Below are 21361 nucleotides of genomic sequence, written 5' to 3'. Positions count from 1 at the left end.
TATACATCTCCCACTCATTTACATTTTTTCTCTGCAAAAATAGTCCAAATGCCTCTGTCTTCTCTTTCACTAATAATCTTACCTCTTCATTCCACCTCTCAGTACCCTTTCTAATCAACCCACCTCCCACGCTTCTCATGCCACAAGCATCTTTTGCGCACTCCATCACTGATTCCCTAAATACATCCCATTCCTCCCCCACCCCCCTTACTTCCATTGTTCTCACCTTTTTCCATTCTGTACTCAGTCTCTCCTGGTACTTCCTCACACAAGTCTCCTTCCCAAGCTCACTTACTCTCACCACCCTCCTCACCCCAACATTCACTCTTCTTTTCTGAAAACCCATACAAATCTTCACCTTCGCCTCCACAAGATAATGATCAGACATCCCTCCAGTTGCACCTCTCAGCACATTAACATCCAAAAGTCTCTCTTTCGCGCGCCTGTCAATTAACACGTAATCCAATAACGCTCTCTGGCCATCTCTCCTACTTACATTACATACGTATACTTATGTATATCTCGCTTTTTAAACCATGTATTCCCAATCACCAGTCCTTTTTCAGCACAAATCTACAAGCTCTTCACCATTTCCATTTACAACACTGAACACCCCATGTATACCAATTATTCCCTCAACTGCCACATTACTCACCTTTGCATTCAAATCACCCATCACTATAACCCGGTCTTGTGCATCAAAACCACTAACACACTCATTCAGCTGCTCCCAAAACACTTGCCTCTCATGATCTTTCTTCTCATTCCCAGGTGCATATGCACCAATAATCACCCATCTCTCTCCATCAACTTTCAGTTTTACCCATACTTATCGAGAATTTACTTTCTTACATTCTATCACATACTCCCACAACTCCTGTTTCAGGAGTACTGCTACTCATTCCCTTGCTCTTGTCCTCTCATTAACCCATGACTTTACTCCCAAGACATTCCCAAACCATTCTTCCCCTTTACCCTTGAGCTTCGTTTCACTCAGAGCCAAAACATCCAGGTTCCTTTCCTCAAACATACTACCTATCTCTCCTTTTTTCACATCTTGGTTACATCCACACACATTTAGACACCCCAATCTGAGTCTACGAGGAGGATGAGCACTCCCCGCGTGACTCCTTCTGTTTCCCATTTTTAGAAAGTTAAAATACAAGGAGGGGAGGATTTCTGGCCCCCCGCTCCCGTCCCCTCTAGTCGCCTTCTACGACACGTGAGGAATGCGTGGGAGGTATTCTTTCACCCCTATCCCCAGGGATAATATATATATATATATATATATATATATATATATATATATATATATATATATATATATATATATATATATATATATATATATATATGGGTATGTTTGAAGGAATAGTGGTTCCAACAATGTTGTATAGTTGCGAGGCGTGGGCTATGGATAGAGTTGTGCGCAGTAGGATGGATATGCTGGAAATGAGATGTTTGAGGACAATGTATGGTGTGAGGTGGTTTGATGGAGTAAATAACGTAAGGGTAAGAGAGATGTGTGGAAATAAAAAGAGCGTGGTTGAGAGAGCAGAAGAGGGTGTTTTGAAATGGTTTGGGCACATGGAGAGAATGAGTGAGGAAAGATTGACCAAGAGGATATATGTGTCGGAGGTGTAGGGAACGAGGAGAAGAGGGAGACCAAATTGGAGGTGGAAAGATGCAGTGAAAAAGATTTTGTGTCATCGGGGCCTGAACATGCAGGAGGGTGAAAGGAGGGCAAGGAATAGAGTGAATTGGAGCGATGTGGTATACCGGGGTTGACGTGCTGTTAGTGGATTGAATCAAGGCATGTGAAGCGTCTGGGGTAAACCATGGAAAGCTGTGTAGGTATATATATTTGCGTGTGTGAACGTGTATGTATATACATGTGTATGGGGGCGGGTTGGGCCATTTCTTTCGTCTGTTTCCTTGCTCTACCTCGCAAATATATATATATATATATATATATATATATTTTTTTTTTTTTTTCTTATACTTTGTCGCTGTCTCCCGCGTTTGCGAGGTAGCGCAAGGAAACAGACGAAAGAAATGGCCCAACCCCCCCCATACACATGTATATACATACCTCCACACACGCAAATATACATACCTACACAGCTTTCCATGGTTTACCCCAGACGCTTCACATGCCTTGATTCAATCCACTGACAGCACGTCAACCCCGGTATACCACATCGCTCCAATTCACTCTATTCCTTGCCCTCCTTTCACCCTCCTGCATGTTCAGGCCCCGATCACACAAAATCTTTTTCACTCCATCTTTCCACCTCCAATTTGGTCTCCCTCTTCTCCTTGCTCCCTCCACCTCCGACACATATATCCTCTTGGTCAATCTTTCCTCACTCATCCTCTCCATGTGCCCAAACCACTTCAAAACACCCTCTTCTGCTCTCTCAACCACGCTCTTTTTATTTCCACACATCTCTCTTACCCTTACGTTACTCACTCGATCAAACCACCTCACACCACACATTGTCCTCAAACATCTCATTTCCAGCACATCCATCCTCCTGCGCACAACTCTATCCATAGCCCACGCCTCGCAACCATACAACATTGTTGGAACCACTATTCCTTCAAACATACCCATTTTTGCTTTCCGAGATAATGTTCTCGACTTCCACACATTCTTCAAGGCCCCCAGAATTTTCGCCCCCTCCCCCACCCTATGATCCACTTCCGCTTCCATGGTTCCATCCGCTGCCAGATCCACTCCCAGATATCTAAAACACTTCACTTCCTCCAGTTTTTCTCCATTCAAACTCACCTCCCAATTGACTTGACCCTCAACCCTACTGTACCTAATAACCTTGCTCTTATTCACATTTACTCTTAACTTTCTTCTTCCACACACTTTACCAAACTCAGTCACCAGCTTCTGCAGTTTCTCACATGAATCAGCCACCAGCGCTGTATCATCAGCGAACAACAACTAACTCACTTCCCAAGCTCTCTCATCCCCAACAGACTTCATACTTGCCCCTCTTTCCAAAACTCTTGCATTTACCTCCCTAACAACCCCATCCATAAACAAATTAAACAACCATGGAGACATCACAAACCCCTGCCGCAAACCTACATTCTCTGAGAACTAATCACTTTCCTCTCTTCCTACACGTACACATGCCTTACATCCTCGATTAAAACTTTTCACTGCTTCTAAAAACTTGCCTCCCACACCATATATTCTTAATACCTTCCACAGAGCATCTCTATCAACTCTATCATATGCCTTCTCCAGATCCATAAATGCTACATACAAATCCATTTGCTTTTCTAAGTATTTCTCACATACATTCTTGAAAGCAAACACCTGATCCACACATCCTCTACCACTTCTGAAACCACACTGCTCTTCCCCAATCTGATGCTCTGTACATGCCTTCACACTCTCAATCAATACCCTCCCATATAATGAGTGAATGCTGGGGTGAAGACGGTGGTGAGAGTAAGTGAGCTTGGGAAGGAGACTTGTGTGAGGAAGTACCAGGAGAGAATGAGTACAGAATGGGAAAAGGTGAGAACAATGGAAGTAAGTGGAGTGGGCGAGGAATGGGATGTATTTAGGGAATCAGTGATGGATTGCGCAAAAGATGCTTGTGGCATGAGAAGAGTGGGAGATGGGTTGAATAGAAAGGGTAGTGAGTGGTGGGATGAAGAATTAAGTGTATTAGTGAAAGAGAAGAGGGAGGCATTTGGACGATTTTTGCAGGGAAAAAATGCAATTGAGTGGGAGATGTATAAAAGAAAGAGACTGGAGGTCAAGAGAAAGGTGCAAGAGCTGAAAAAAAGGGCAAATGAGAGTTGGGGTGAGATAGTATCATTAAATTTTAGGGAGAATAAAAAGATGTTCTGGAAGGAGGTAAATAAAGTGCGTAAGACAAGTAAGCAAATGGGAACTTCAGTGAAGGGCGCAAATGGGGAGGTGATAACAAGTAGTGGTGATGTGAGAAGGAGATGGAGTGAGTATTTTGAAGGTTTGTTGAATGTGTTTGGTGATAGAGTGGCAGATATAGGGTGTTTTGGTCGAGGTGGTGTGCAAAGTGAGAGGGTTAGGGAAAATGATTTGGTAAACAGAGAAGAGGTAGTAAAAGCTTTGCGGAAGATGAAAGCCGGCAAGGCAGCAGGTTTGGATGGTATTGCAGTGGAATTTATTAAAAAAGGGAATGACTGTATAGTTGACTGGTTGGTAAGGTTATTTAATGTATGTATGACTCATGGTGAGGTGCCTGAGGATTGGCGGAATGCGTGCATAGTGCCATTGTACAAAGGCAAAGGGGATAAGAGTGAGTGCTCAAATTACAGAGGTATAACTTTGTTGAGTATATATATATATATATATATATATATAGATATATATATATATATATATATATATATATATATATATATATATATATATATATATATATATATATATATATATACATTTTATATATATATATATATATATATATATATATATATATATATATAAGGCATGTGTACGTGTAGGAAGAGAGGAAAGTGATTGGTTCTCAGTGAATGTAGGTTTGCGGCAGGGGTGTGTGATGTCTCCATGGTTGTTTAATTTGTTTATGGATGGGGTTGTTAGGGAGGTAAATGCAAGAGTTTTGGAAAGAGGGGCAAGTATGAAGTCTGTTGGGGATGAGAGAGCTTGGGAAGTGAGTCAGTTGTTGTTCGCTGATGATACAGCGCTGGTGGCGGATTCATGTGAGAAACTGCAGAAGCTGGTGACGGAGTTTGGTAAAGTGTGTGGAAGAAGAAAGTTAAGAGTAAATGTCAATAAGAGCAAGGTTATTAGGTACAGTAGGGTTGAGGGTCAAGTCAATTGGGAGGTGAGTTTGAATGGTGAGAGGCTGGAGGAAGTGAAGTGTTTTAGATATCTGGGAGTGGATCTGTCAGCGGATGGAACCATGGAAGCGGAAGTGGATCATAGGGTGGGGGAGGGGGCGAAAATTTTGGGAGCCTTGAAAAATGTGTGGAAGTCGAGAACATTATCCCGGAAAGCAAAAATGGGTATGTTTGAAGGAATAGTAGTTCCAACAATGTTGTATGGTTGCGAGGCGTGGGCTATGGATAGAGTTGTGCGTAGGAGGATGGATGTGCTGGAAATGAGATGTTTGAGGACAATGTGTGGTGTGAGGTGGTTTGATCGAGTAAGTAACGTAAGGGTAAGAGAGATGTGTGGAAATAAAAAGAGCGTGGTTGAGAGAGCAGAAGAGGGTGTTTTGAAGTGGTTTGGGCACATGGAGAGAATGAGTGAGGAAAGATTGACCAAGAGGATATATGTGTCGGAGGTGGAGGGAACGAGGAGAAGAGGGAGACCAAATTGGAGGTGGAAAGATGGAGTGAAAAGGATTTTGTGTGATCGGGGCCTGAACATGCAGGAGGGTGAAAGGAGGGCAAGGAATAGAGTGAATTGGAGCGATGTGGTATACAGGGGTTGACGTGCTGTCAGTGGATTGAATCAAGGCATGTGAAGCGTCTGGGGTAAACCATGGAAAGCTGTGTAGGTATGTATATTTGCGTGTGTGGACGTGTGTATGTACATGTGTATGGGGGGGGTTGGGCCATTTTTTTCGTCTGTTTCCTTGCGCTACCTCGCAAACGCGGGAGACAGCGACAAAGTATAAAAAAAAAAAAAAAAAATATATATATATATATATATATATATATATATATATATATATATATATATATATATATATATATATATCAATTGGGAGGTGAGTTTGAATGGAGAAAAGCTGGAGGAGGTGAAGTGTTTTAGATATCTGGGAGTGGATCTGGCAGCGGATGGAACCATGGAAGCGGAAGTGGATCGTGGGGTGGGGGAGGGGGCGAGAATTCTGGGGGCCTTGAAGAGTGTGTGGAGGTCGAGAGCATTATCTCGGAAAGCAGAAATGGGTGTGTTTGGGGGAATGGTGGTTCCAGCAATGTTGTGTGGTTGCGAGGCGTGGGCTGTGGATGGAGTTGTGCTCGGGAGGGTGGATGTGCTGGAGGTGAGATGTTTGAGGACAGTGTGTGGTGTGGGGTGGTTTGATCGAGTGAGTAACGTGGGGGTAAGAGAGACGTGTGGAGAAAAGGGGAGCGTGGTTGAGAGAGCGGAGGAGGGTGTTTTGAAGTGGTTTGGGCACATGGAGAGGATGAGTGAGGAGGGATTGACCAGGAGGATATGTGTGTCGGGGGTGGAGGGAGCGAGGAGAGGAGGGAGACCAAATTGGAGGTGGAAAGGTGGAGTGAAGGAGATTTTGTGTGATCGGGGCCTGAACATGCAGGAGGGTGAAAGGAGGGCAAGGAATAGAGTGAATTGGAGCGATGTGGTATACCGGGGCTGACGTGCTGTCGGTGGATTGAATCAAGGCATGTGGGGCGTCTGGGGTGAGCCATGGAGGGCTGTGTGGGTGTGTATATTTGCGTGTGTGGACGTGTGTATATACATGTGTATGGGGGAGGGGGTTGGGCCATTTCTTTCGTCTGTTTCCTTGCGCTACCTCGCAAACGCGGGAGACAGCGACAAAGTATAAAAAAAAAAAAAAAAATATATATATATATATATATATATATATATATATATATATATATATATATATATATATATATATATATATATATATATATATATATATATATATATATATATATATATATATATATATATATATATATATATATATATATATATATATATATATATATATATATATATATATATATATATATATATATATATATATATATATATATATATATATATATATATATATATATATATATATATATATATATATATATATATATATATATATATATTTATATATATATATATATATATATATATATATATATATATATATATATATATAAATATATATATATATATATACATATATATATATATATATATATATATATATATATATATATATATATATATATATATATATATATATATATATATATATATATATATATATATATATATATATATATATAGGTGTAGATGTTTTCAGAAAAGAAGAGAGAATGTTAGGGTGAAGAGAGTGGTGAGAGTAAGTGAGCTTTTGAAGGATACTTGTGTAAGGAAGTACAGGGAGAGACTAAGTACAGAATGGAAAAAGGTGTTAACAAAGAACGGAAGGGGAGTCGGCGAGGAATCGGACGTATTTAAGGAAGTTGTGATGGCTTGCCCAAAAGATGTTTTTGGCATGAGAAGCTGGGAAGATGGGTTGATTAGAAAGGGTAGTGAGTGGAAGGATGAATAAGTAAGAATATTTATGGAAGAGAAGAGATAGTCATTTGGACGATTTTTACAGGGAAATAATGCAAATGACTGGGAGATGTATAAAAGAAACAGGCAGGAGGTCAACAGAAAGGTGCAAGAGGTGAAAAAGAGGGCAAATGAGAGTTGGGGTGAGACAGTATCATTAAATTTTAGGGAGAATAAAAAGATGTTCTGGAAGGAGGTAAATAAAGTGCGTAAAGCAAGGGAACAAACGGGAACATCAGTTAAGTGGGCAACTGGTAGGTGATAACAAGTAATGATGACGTGAGGAGATGGAGTGAGTATTTTGAAAGTTTGTTGAATGTGTTTGATGATAGAGTGGCAGATATAGGGTGTTTTTGTCGAGGTGGTGTGCAAAGTGAGAGGGTTAGGGAGAATGATTTGGGAAACAGAGAGATGGTAGGAAAAGCTTTGCGGAAAATGAAATTCGGCAAGGCAGCGGGTTTGGATGGTATTGCAGTGGAATATATTAAAAAGAGGGGGTGAATGTATTGTTTACTGGTCGGTTAGGTTTTTTGATGTATGAATGACTCATCCTGAGGTGCCTGATGACTGGCGGAATGCTTGCATAGTTCCATTGTGCAAAGGCAAAGGGGATAAGAGTGAGTGCTCAAATTACAGATGCATAAATTTGTTGAGTATTCCTGGGAAATCATATGGGAGGGTATTGATTGAGAGGGTGAAGGCATGTACAGAGCATCAGATTGGGGAAGAGCAGTGTGGTTTCAGAAGTGGTAGAGGATGTGTGGATCAGGTGTTTGCTTTGAAGAATGTATGTGAAAGATACTTAGAAAAGCAAATAAATTTTTATGGCACTTTTATCGCTTTGGAGAAGGCATATGATACAGTTTATGGATATGATCTGTAGAAGATATAATATATGGTGTTGGAGGCAAGTTGTTAGAAGCAGTGAAAAGCTTTTATCGAGGACGTAAGTCATGTGTACGTGTAGGAAGAGAGGAAAGTGATTGGTTCTCAGTGAATGTTGGTTTGCGGGAGGGGTGCTTGATGTCTCCATGGTTGTTTAATTTGCTTATAGATGACGTTGTTAGGGAGGCGAATGCAAGAGTTTTGGAAAGTGGGGCAAGTATGCAGTTTGTCGTGGATGAGAGAGCAGTGGAAGTGATTCAGTTGTTGTTCGCTGATGATACAGCGCTTGTGGCTGATTCGGGTGAGAAACTGCATAAGGTAATGAATGAGCTTGGTAAGGTGTGTGAAGGAAGAAAGCTGAGAGTAAATGTGAATAAGAGCAATGTTATTATGTACAGTAGGGTTGCGGGACAAGTCAATTGGGAGGTAAGTTTGAATGGAGAAAAACTAGAAGAAGTGAAGTGTTTTAGATATCTGGGAGTGGATCTGGCAGCGGATGGAACCATGGAAGCGGAAGTGAATAATAGCGTGGGGGATGGGGCGAAAGTTCTGGGAGCCTTGAAGAATGTGTGGAAGTCGAGAACATTATCTCGGAAAGAAAAAATGGGTATGTTTGAAGGAATAGTGGTTCCAACAATGTTATATGGTTGCGAGTCGTGGGCTATGGATAGAGTTGTGCGGAAGAGGATGTTTGTGCTGGAAATGAGATGTTTGAGGACAATATGTGGTGTGAGGTGGTTTGATCGAGTAAGTAATAATAGGGTAAGAGAGATGTGTGGTAATAGAAAGAGTGTGGTGAGAGAGCAGAAGAGGGTGTTTTGAAACGGTTTAGTCACACGAAGAGCATGAGTGAGGAAAGATTGACAAAGAGGATATATGTGTTAGAGGTTGAGGGAACGAGGAGTGGGAGACCTAATTGGAGGTGGAAAGATGGAGTGAAAAAGATTTTGAGCGAACGGGGCCTGACCATGCTGGAGTGTGAAAGGTGTGCAAGGAATAGAGTGAATTGGAGCGATGCGGTATACCGGGGTAAGCCATGGAAAGTTTTGTGGGGCTTGGATGTGGAAAGGTAGCTGTGGTTTCCTTCCATTATTCATTTCACTTAGAGGCTGATTTTCAACGAATATGGCCTTTGTTGTTTTTTCCTAGCGCTACTTCGCGCACATGCGGGGGGAGTGGGTTTTTATTTCATGTGTGACGCGGTAGCGACGGGAATGAATTAGGGCAGACAGTATGAATTATGTACATGTGTATATATGTATATGTCTCTGTGTGTATACATATGTATACGTTGAGATGTATAGATATGTATATGTGCCTGTTTGGACGTGTATGTATATACATGTGTATGTGGGTGGGTTGGACCATTCTTTCGTCTGTTTCCTTGCGCTACATCGCTAACGCGGGAGACAGCGACAAAGTAATAAATATGTATATGCGTGTGTTTGTGTATAATTTCATAGCTTGACGCCTCCTTTGTTGGTAAACCTGAATGTTTCATTAACACTCCGAAAAATATCCAAGCTAACCTATTAAAACGTACAGAGAAATCGTCTTGAAAAGTGAATTTGGAATATTACCACGTTAGAATATATCAAGCAATTGCAGTCGAACATAAATGAAGGGCTTTTGTTCTTTGAGCTAAAATATAATCATTCATAACGAACTCCAAAAATATACTTTTTCCCAATATTTACTTTCATGCAAAGGGTAACGATGATGCCTTGGGGTAAGGACTTCATAACCTACTTCAGGATATCTGGTTCCCCACTCTTCGCAAGAATGGCAGATCTTCTGGATATAGGATATGACACCATCGACGGATTGAATATGGCTCTTGTTGAAAAGTGAGTGTCAACAGTGACTGTTATTGCTTGTCGTGAAAGAGAGTACGGTATTTTTCTTGAAATAATAAAACTGTGCAGATCATTTAGTGACATTAATGATGCTCTGTAATCTAACAAATGGCGCTTGATCTCCCACCTATACACTCACATACGTGATAATGTTTTCTCTGAAACAGTCAGGCTCACATGGAAACCATCCACAAGATGCAGCAGGACATCGCTGACCATTTCACCAGGATAGACGGCACATCACCTCTGTACATCGGTCGCGAGAGTATCATGCCGGGGCTCTCAGCCTGGCCCATCCCACACGACGCTCCATATAAGACTCAGCTGGACCGCTGCATCAGTGCCGTCGTTGAGGTAGGCTGGTAGTAAGGATTGACTCTTATGGGAAATTAATCGACTATATAAATATACTAAGTATGCTTAATTTCACACGTGAAAGAACACTTACCTTTCGTATACCACAAAACCCTGTTTGTGTTTTACAGGGAGGAAGTTTTAAAATCTTGATGCGGTCACTTAATTTTGTCCATGTAAAATATTTTCTCTCCTCTGTGTATACATACATACACCCTAGCTTCAGAGAGTACCCATATATCCCCTCTTCCTCCAAGACGACCTCTTCGTCCAATCCATCGATCAACCGTTCCTGTTCTGAAGTCATTCAGAAAACGGATAAGGCATATCAGAAAAAGCTCTCCTTCGTTTGCCTTCCATTAATTTTTCTATTACTGCAAGCACGTTATCGGTGAGGCAAAGCGTTCCTTTATCTAAATGAAGTGCGACAACCTCTCTTCGTCATACACTCATAGATCTTTCTGGTTTTTAGCTAAGGGCATCTTCTACAACTTCTTTCGCTCTACCTTTATTTCACTTTTCCGTTCTGACGGTACAATAGCTGCCTCTCCCGTTGACAATGAAACTTGCTTTGGTTCCCGTTTCTCCTCTAACTCCACCTTGGACGACTAACATTCCTTCACCCCTGATGTTCCCCTTAATAATCCTATGCCTCTTCTCGTGACCTCTTTTCGGACTGTCTGGAAAGCGCTTCTTTCTCTGGAAACAAGCATAGCTTACGGTCCTGACGGCATTCATCCCTGTGTACTGAAAGAGTGTGCCTCTGAATTTGCACCTGGACTTGCTCGTCTATTCCGTTCTGTGTGAAAAACAAAACTTGTCCTTCTCCTTGGAAGCATACATCTAAACACCCCTTTCTGACCTCTCTAACTATAGTTATCGTTCTATTGCTTTGACATCCACGCACTATTTCCAAAATCTTTGAATCCCTCCTCAAATCCCATATCCTTAAACGCCTCGTGAAAGACAGTCGTCTTTCTGGTACCAGTAATGGCTACCGTAAGGCGAGGTCCACTGGTGATATTCTTTATTATCTTACTTATGTCTGTTTATCATCCTTGAAACATCTTGAGGAATCATATGTAGTTGTCATTGACATATCTAATGCTTTTGACAGGGTGTAGCATCGAGGTCTCAAGTTTATGCTCCACAATTTTGGGTTCCCTCCCTCATTTTACTTCTTCACATCTAGCTTCCTCTCCGGCCGATCTATTTCTACGGTTGTTGATGAATCAGCCACCACCAGTTTCTCCATCAACTGCAGTTCCCTACCCCGTACACTTCCTCTCGTCCACAAATAATCTAATGCACTCATACGCTGATAACTCAACATTGCATTCATCCATATCCTTCAGTTCTGCTCCCTCTTGTCTCACTTGATCTGCATCTCGTCTTAACACAGATTCCCCAATAAACTCAGACTTGGACAGGATATCTCAGTGGGACACACAAAATCTTCATAAGTTTAATACCTCCAAGAACCAGTTTCTACCGACATCTCTATCGAAATTCTTCATAACCCTCGTCTCTCCATTAAACGATCCGTAATTCCACCTCTTGACGTAATGAACATACTTCATATTAATGTAACATCCACTCTTACTTAGAAACTCTACATTACTGGAATAACTAAGTCTGCCTCTGAGAAACTGGGTGTCCTGTTTATACATCAAAACTTCTTTTCCTCTGAATTGTTGCTCCATTTATACAAGGGATTGGTTCTTCCTTACATGGGGCACTGCTCTAACATTTGGGGTGGTTTTAGCTCTGCATCCATACTTGACAGTGTTGAGTTGAAAGTGGTCCGACTTATAAAATGTCCCATGATAACTTTCAAATTTGACCCCCTTTCCCTGCGCCGTAATGGTGGATCACTTTCCTTCTTCTATAGGTATCACTTTGGCTTTTGCTCCCTAAAGCTGGCTGCTTATGTGCCCCCACCATTAGCTACAGCACGTAATACTCGACAAGCTGCTGCGTCACATGATTATTCTATGGCCATGAGCAGGTCAAGGGTGGACCGTTTTGATACCTGCTTCTTTCCCTACGAGTCGAAGCTTGGGAACTCTCTACCTTCTCACGTTTTCCCTAATAACTATGACCAGGCACATTTCAAAAGACAGTTTTTTCACTTTATCCAAAATTCGTAAATACTTTCCCTTGTCTTTTCTTTTTCAGTTATATAATTCTCTATTTACTTCAATCAAGGTCTGGCCTTGATGTAGAATTTTATCAGTGATTGGAAAATCGACATAGAAAACAAAACCTGGGATTCGTGTTTGTGTATCTGTCATTACTATTTGTGTGTTTTGGGGAGAGAATTCTATACATGAGTTGCCCCGTCCCTTAATCCTGTATCTACGTAACAAATGTTTACTCCTATGTATGTATGGAGAGTGTATTTACTCATGTATATATATATATATATATATATATATATATATATATATATATATATATATATATATATCATCCCTGGAGATAGGTGAGAAAGAATACTTCCCACGCATTCCTCACGTGTCGTACGAGGCGACTAAAGGGGACGGGAGCGGGGGCTAGAAAACCTCCCCTCCTTGTATTTTAACTTTCTAAACGGGGAAACAGAAGAAGGAGTCAAGTGGGGAGTGCTAATCCTCCTCGAAGTCTCACACTGGGGTGTCTAAATGTGTGTGAATGTAACCTAGACGAGAAAAAAAGAGAGATATGTAGTATGTTTGAGGAAAGGAACCTGGATGTTTTGGCTCTGAGTGAAAGGAAGCTCAAGGGTAAAGGGGAAGAGTGGTTTGGAAATATCATGGGAATAAAGTCAGGGGTTAGTGAGAGGACAAGAGCAAGGAAAGGAATAGCAGTACTCCTGAAACAGGAGTGGTGGGAATATGCGATAGAGTGTAAGAAAGTAAACTCTAGATTGATATGGGTAAAACTGGAAGTGGATGGAGAGAGATGGGTGAATATTGGTGCATATGCACCTGGTCAGCTGAGTGAGTGTGTTAGTAATTTTGATGCACGAGACCGGGTTATAGTGATGGGTGATTTGAATGCAAAGGTGAGTAATGTGGAATATGAGGGAATAATTGGAGTACATTGGGTGTTCAGTGTTGTAAATGGAAATAGTGAAGATCTTGTACAGTTATATACTGAAAAGGGACTGGTTATTGGGAATACTTGGTTTAAATAGAGAGATGTACATAAGAGAGACTTATCGATGTTAATGTGCAGAGAGGTGGAACTTCATTATCCTGTGGAGGTGAAGGTGAAGATTTGTAGATGTTTTCAGGAAACAAGAGAAAATGTTGGGGTGAAGAGAGTGGTGAGAGTAAATGAGCTTGGGAAGGAGACCTGTTTGAGGAAGTACCAGGAGACACAGTAGAGAATGGAAAAAGGTGAGAACAAAGGAGGTAAGGGGAGTGGGGGATGAATGGGATGTATTTAGGGAAGTAGTAATGGCTTGTGCAAAAGAGTCTTGTGGCATGAGAACCATGGGAGGTGGGCAGATTAGAAAGGGTAGTGAGTGGTGGAATGAAAAAGCAAGATTATTAGTGAAAGAAAAGACAGAGGCATTAGGACGATTTTTGCTGGGAAATAATGCAAAGGACTGAGAGATGTATAAAAGAAAGAGGCAGGAGGTCAAGAGAAAGGTGCAAGAGGCGAAAGAGAAGGCAAATGAGAATTAGGGTGATATTATCATTAAATTTTAGGGAGAATAAAAAGATGTTTTGGAAAGAGGTAAATAAAGTGCGTAAGACAAGGGAACAAATGGGAACATCATTGAAGGCGGATAAAGGGGAAGTGAGGACAAGTAATGGTGATGTGAGAAGGAGATGGAGTGAATATTTTGAAGGTTTGTTGAATGTGTTTGATGATAGAGTGGCAGATATAGGCTGTTTTGGTCGACCACGTGCGCAAAGTCAGTGGATTATGGAGAATGATTTGGTAAACAGAGAAGAGGTAGTAAAAGCTATGCGGAAGATAAAAGCCTGCAAAGCAGCGGGTTTGGATGGTATTGCAATGAAATTTATTAGAAAAGGGGGTGACTTTCTTGTTGGTTGGTTGGTAAGGCTATCTAATGTATGTATGACTCATGGTGAGGTGCCTGAGGATTGGCGGAATGCGTGCATAGTGCCATTGTACAAAGGCAAAGGGGATAAGAGTGAGTGCTCAAATTACAGAGGTATAAGTCTGTTGAGTATTCCTGGTAAATCATATGGGAGGGTATTGATTGAGAGGGTGAATGGATGTACAGAGCATCAGCTTTGGGAAGAGCAGTGTGGTTTCAGAAGTGGTAAAGGATGTGTGGATAATGTGTTTGCTTTGAAGAATGTATGTGAGAAATACTTAGAAAAGCAAATGGATTTGTATGTACCATTTATAGATCTGCAGAAGGCATATGATAGAGCTGATAGAAATGCTGTGTGGAAAGTATTAAGAGTATATCATGTGGGAGGTAAGTTGTTAGAAGCAATGAAAAATTTTTATCGAGGACGTACATGTAACAAGAGAGGCAATGATTGGTTCTCATTGAATGTTTATTTGCGGCACGGGTGCGCGATGTCTCCATGGTCGTTAAATTTCTTTATGGATGGGGTTATTAGGGAAGGGAATGCAAGAGTTTTGGAAAGAGGGGCAAATATGCAGTCTGGTGTGGATAAGAGAGCTTAGGAAGTGAGTCAGTGGTTTTTCGCTGATAATACAGCGCTGGAGGCTGATTCAGAGAAACTGCAGAAGCTGGTGACTCAGGTTGGTAAAGTGTGTGAAAGAAGAAAGCTGAGAGTAAATGTGAGTAAGAGCAATGTTATTAGGTATAGTAGGGTTGAGGGACAAGTCAATTGGAGGTAAGTTTGATTGAAGAAAAACTGGAGGAAGTGAAGTGTTTTAGACATCTAGGACTGGATTTTGCAGCAGATGGAACCATGGAAGTGGAAGTAAATCATAGGCTAGGGGAGGGGACGAAAGTTCTGGTAGCGTTGAAAAATGTGTGGAAGTCGAGATCGTTATCTTGGAAAACAAAAAGGGATATATTTGAAGAAAGAGTGATTTCAACAATGTTATATGGTTGCGAGGCGTTGGCTATAGATAGAGTTGTGCGGAGGAGGGTGGATGTGCTGGAAATGAGATGTTTGAGGACAACATGTGGTGTGAGGCGGTTTGATCGAGTAAGTAATGAAAGGGTAAGAGAGATGTGTGGTAATAAAAGGAGTGTGGTTGAGAGAGCAGAAGAGCGTTTTGAAATGGTTTCGTCACATGGAGAGAATGAGTGAGAAAAGATTGACAAAGAGGATATATGTGTCAGAGGTTAAGGGTACGAAGAGAAGTGGGAGACCAAATTGGTGGTGGAAAGATGGAGTGAAAAAGATTTTGAGTGATCGGGGCCTGAACATGCAGGAGGGTGAAAGGAGGGCAAGGAATAGAGTGAATTGGAGCGATGTGGTATACCGGGGTTGACGTGCTGTCAGTGGATTGAATCAGGGCATGTGAAGCCCCAGTTTGGTCTCCCTCTTCTCCTCGTTCCCTCCACCTCCGACACATATATCCTCTTGGTCAATCTTTCCTCACTCATTCTCTCCATGTGACCAAACCATTTCAAAACACCCTCTTCTGCTCTCTCAACCACGCTCTTTTTATTTCCACACATCTCTCTTACCCTTACGTTACTTACTCGATCAAACCACCTCACACCACACATTGTCCTCAAACATCTCATTTCCAGCACATCCATCCTCCTGCGCAAAACTCTATCCATATATATATATATATATATATATATATATATATATATATATATATATATACATATATATATATATATATATATATATATATATATATATATATATGTATATATATATATATATATATATATATATATATATATATATATATATATATATATATATATATATATATATATATATTATCCCTGGGGATAGGGGATTAAGAATACTTCCCACGTATTCCCTGCGTGTCGTAGAAGGCGACTAAAAGGGGAGGGAGCGGGGGGCTGGAAATCCTCCCCTCTCTTTTTTTTTTTTTTAATTTTCCAAAAGAAGGAACAGAGGGGGCCAGGTGAGGATATTCCAAAAAAGACCCAGTCCTCTGTTCTTAACGCTACCTCGCTAACGCGGGAAATGGTGAATAGTTTAGAAGAAGATATATATATATATATATATATATATATATATATATATATATATATATATATATATATATATATATATATATATATATATATATATATATATATATATATATATATATATATATATATATATATATATATATATATATATATATATATACAGACATATACATATATATACATGTGCATAATTCATACTGTCTGCCTTTGTTTATTCCTATCACTACCTCGCCACACATGGAATAACAACCCCCTCCCCCCACATGTGTGCGAGGTACCGAATGGAAAAGACAACAAAGGCCCCATTCGTTCACGCTTACTCTTTAGCTGTCATGTAAAAATGCCCGAAACCACAGCTCTTTTTCCACATCCAGGCCCCACAGAACTTTCCATGGTTTACCCCAGACGCTTCATATGCCCTGGTTCAATCCATTGATAGCACTTCGACCCGGGTATAACACATCGTTCCAATTCACTCTATTCCTTGCACGCCTTTCACCCTCCTGCATGTTCAGGACCCGATCACTCAAAGTCTTTTTCACTCCATCTTTCCACATCAAATTTGTCTCCCACTTCTCCTCGTTCCCTCCACCTCTGACACATATATCCTCTTGGTCAATCTTTCCTCACTCATTCTCTCCATATGACCAAACCCTTTCAAAACACCCTCTTATGCTCTCTCAACCACACTCTTTCTATTACCACATATCTCTCTTACCCTTACATTACCTACTCGATCAAACCACCTCACACCACATATTGTCCTGAAACATCTAATTTCCAGCACATCCATCCTCCTGCGCACAACTCTATCCATAGCCCACGCCTCGCAACCATACAACATTGTTGGAACCACTATTCCTTCAAACATACCCATTTTTGCTTTCCGAGATAATGTTCTCGACCTCCACACATTCTTCAAGGCTCCCAGGATTTTCGCACCCTCCCCACCCTATGACTCACTTCCGCTTCCATGGTTCCATCCGCTGCCAGATCCACTCCCAGATATCTAAAACACTTTACTTCCTCCAGTTTTTCTCCATTCAAACTTACCTCCCAGTTGACTTGACCCTCAACCCTACTGTACCTAATAACCTTGCTCTTATTCACATTTACTCTTAACTTTCTTCTTTCACACATTTTCTCCAGATCCATAAATGCTACATACAAATCCATTTGCTTTTCTAAGTATTTCTCACATACATTCTTCAAAGCAAACACCTGATCCACACATCCTCTGCCACTTCTGAAACTACACTGCTCTTCCCCAGTCTGATGCCCTGTACATGTCTTCACCCTCTCAATCAATACCCTCCCATATAATTTACCAGGAATACTCAACAAACTTATACCTCTGTAATTTGAGCACTCACTCTTATCCCCTTTGGCGTTGTACAATGGCACTATGCACGTATTCCGCCAATCCTCAGGCACCTCACCATGAGTCATACATATAATAAATAACCTTACCAACCAGTCATAATACAATCACCCCCTTTTTTAATAAATTCCGCTGCAATACCATCCAAACCTGCTGCCTTGCCGGCTTTCATCTTCCGCAAAGCTTTTACTACCTCTTCTCTGTTTACCAAATCATTTTCCCTAACCCTCTCACTTAGCGCAACACCTCGACCAAAACACCCTATATCTGCCACTCTATCATCAAACACATTCAACAAACCTTCAAAATACTCACTCCATCTCCTTCTCACATCACCACTACTTGTTATCACCTCCCCATTTGCGCCCTTCACTGAAGTTCCCATTTGCTCCCATGTCTTACGCACTTTATTTACCTCCTTCCAGAACATCTTTTTATTCTCCCTAAAATTTAATGATACTCTCTCACCCCAACTCTCATTTGCCCTCTTTTTCACCTCTTACACTCCTATGTAAGTATTAACATACGCACTCGCCCCAGCCTAAGCCAGATACCCAACTATCGACTACCTCGAGGAGAGGATGAGGAGCTGGGGCTGGTGTATTCACAGTGCTATGCTTAGGATTTGAACCTGTGTGTGTGTGTGTGTGCGTGTGTGTTTGTGTGGGTGGGTTGGTGTGTATGTGTGTGTGTGTGTGTGTGTGTGTGTGTGTGTGTGTGTGTGTGTTTGTGTGAGTCATTTTGAAAAAAAATTGAAGAATTACAGAGCTTACACACTTGATATTTTGTCGTACATCTAGAACCGCTCTCCAACCTTCCTATATTGAAAGTATATTTCTCTCTTCTCCACAACTTCAGTAAGATGTTGATATTCTTCAAGATGAAACCTCTGCCTCCGTGTTCAGAGAGGCTTTCTTTTTCTAAAGAGTTTAACTTTCTTTTCTCTTTATCTGTTCATAACCCATTTTCTTCTCTGTCGTTAAGTGAAATAGTATTCAGTTTTTTGTTCATGATTTCAGTTCTGTCTTCTTTCTCATCAAAATCAGAAATGACATACTGTTGGCTGCTTTTACGTTCCGTCACGGCAATATATAGAGTTTTTTGGAATGGGTAAAAGAATGAAGAAGACTGATTTCCTCAGAAATCATATGTGACTAGAAAACGCGAACACACGTTGGCAACAATGCATGACAGCAATCGCTTCATGTATGAAGGGAGCTTTTTTATTGTAGCTGAGACAGCACGGGTAATCAAGGCCATCTCATTAACATTATATATACATACATACACCCTAGCTTAAGCCAGATGCACGCTTTATCGACCAACATCAAGCTCAGGATGAAAAACTGTGTTGACTGCAGACCAACTGCCTCGACCAGGCTTCGAGCCTGTACGTGTTCATTGCTCGTTATCTCGACATTTCTTCTAACATCTCACCAACCTTCAAAATTTGATTAAATGAAATCATACGACCTGCTCAGTTGACTCATCGTATTTGTTATTCATGTTCGAATTGATGACTGAAGCAGCTAAGAAGTGTGGAGCAACAGTTACATTTTCTTCCTACAGGCTGGGCTGTATGAAAAATGGACAGAGGACATGTTGGAGCTGGCCAGGAAGGACAGTCGTGCAAGGCAGAGGAAGCAGCTGGAGCAGCAGCATGTAGAGGGCAAACAGGAGGAGGGAACAGCATCAAGCAGCAGCAGCAGCAGCATCCATGCCCTTACACTAACACAAATGCAGGGGCCGCTCATCCTCCTCTTACTGGGCCTTCTCACCGCCGGCATCACCTTCAGCATAGAAATGCTCATAATGAGACGTCACAACTTACACAAGAAATAGAGAATGAGATCTGATAATGTTCACGCGGTCCATGTAAACATATCAATAGACTGACCTCTGTTTCTATAGCTCATCTAATACATTAGCAAATCATTCAAGTCATTCCTTAATGAGTGAGTCAGACGCTGTTTGATAACCAAAGATGATAATATATGTTCGACTGAATCAATAAGTATGTTTCATTTTGATAGTATCAAGTGTAAGGTATCCAGGTTCTGTTAATTATACATGCATTTCATTCTTCGTCTTATCTTTCAGGGTAATTCATTCCGAGTCATAAAGTATCTTTAGTAAGTGATTCAGAAATGGCACTCACTCAAAGAATTTCTGCTTTATGAGCACCAGCTGTGCTTCAGCTTGACCATGTGATTGGCTTCACAGTATGACTGTATGACTCACTGCAACACTGGATCTCACAGTTTTCATCGAGAAAATGTGCTAGGTGGTGTGTGTGAATTTTACAAACTAAAAGTAAACCACAGATTGATGTGACACTGTTCTCAGCCTATAGCTCAAGTGACACTTCTGGTGACTATTCTACTTTGTGAAAAATACACTTTCCTCCCTAGTTCTGGTTGGTTGGTTTGTTTGCTGGTTGGTTGGTTGATTGATTGGCTGGTTGAATGGTTAGATGGTTGGTTATTTGACTATGCCTTAGTCCCATCCGCCAACCGTAATATCCATAACGCTTTCTTCAGGTGTTAAGAACACACGTAAAGCCACAAACATTCTTCCTATGCATGTGATAGACGTCCGTCTGTCTCTCTGGCATTGATGCTCCTATTTCCATAAAAATATCATTAGATTTCCAGTGATCATATACGTGATATTTGTACACAAATATTCACGGGTTCCTAAATGTGAAAACGGGTTAAAGCATAAGAACCTTGCATGTTAGCTGCCTGTAATGCCAATGCTGTAATTCCATAAAGGCGCTAATCAAGTCCACATCCAAAATTTCATAATGCTGAGGTTATCTGCATATATGGGGTATTCCATACTGGTTTGTAGGGAGTGTAAGGATGATGTATAAGAAGACATTGAAGAGGAAGAATAGCGGAGAGAGAATTGCGTAAACCAAGGGCACCCCATTACAGAGCTAAATTACAGAGGTGAAATATTTGTGAATGATTGTGGCGTAGCAGCCACTTCTGAAAATTGCTAGACAATTCCTCTCATTTTGTGGTGACTTATGTCATGTCAGGTATCTTTTGTATGAAAATAACAAAAACATGTGTTAGCTACATTACTGATGCCTATAGCTACAGGCATTAAGCAGGAGGATGATACTCTTTCTTTTAGGCGAAACGACACCGAGACGGCATGACCTGCGTGATCTTCGTGCGGTTTTGTGCTATATTAAGGCTGAATGGCATAACGATCTGAATTACCAGAACTTTATATATTAATGATTAAAGTAATATGGTGCAGCAGGTGTATATATATATATATATATATATATATATATATATATATATATATATATATATATATATATATATATCATACAAACCTCCAACAGCCAGGATCGAAACCGGGACCCCTTTGTAACAGGCGGGAATGCAACCGCTAGGCCATGGGCCTTGCTAATAGGAAATAACTATTCG

The 21361-nt window shown here is 40.9% G+C and overlaps 1 protein-coding gene across 1 annotated transcript; it reads left to right on the top strand.

The window, feature by feature from the left end:
- Positions 1-9901: 9901 nt before the first annotated feature.
- LOC139753927 (uncharacterized) lies at positions 9902-19907 on the top strand. Its single transcript, XM_071670885.1, has 3 exons — positions 9902-10032; positions 10209-10395; positions 19482-19907. The coding sequence occupies exons 1-3, from the start codon at positions 9902-9904 to the stop codon at positions 19752-19754; spliced, it is 591 nt and encodes a 196-aa protein (XP_071526986.1). The 3' UTR covers positions 19755-19907.
- The last annotated feature ends 1454 nt before the right edge of the window (positions 19908-21361 follow it).

The sequence above is a fragment of the Panulirus ornatus genome, chromosome 16 (assembly GCF_036320965.1).
Source record: "Panulirus ornatus isolate Po-2019 chromosome 16, ASM3632096v1, whole genome shotgun sequence".
NCBI classification, from domain to species: Eukaryota; Metazoa; Arthropoda; class Malacostraca; order Decapoda; family Palinuridae; genus Panulirus; species Panulirus ornatus.
The sequence above is the reverse complement of the archived record's forward strand: the minus strand, read 5'-3'. Positions and strand labels throughout refer to the sequence as shown.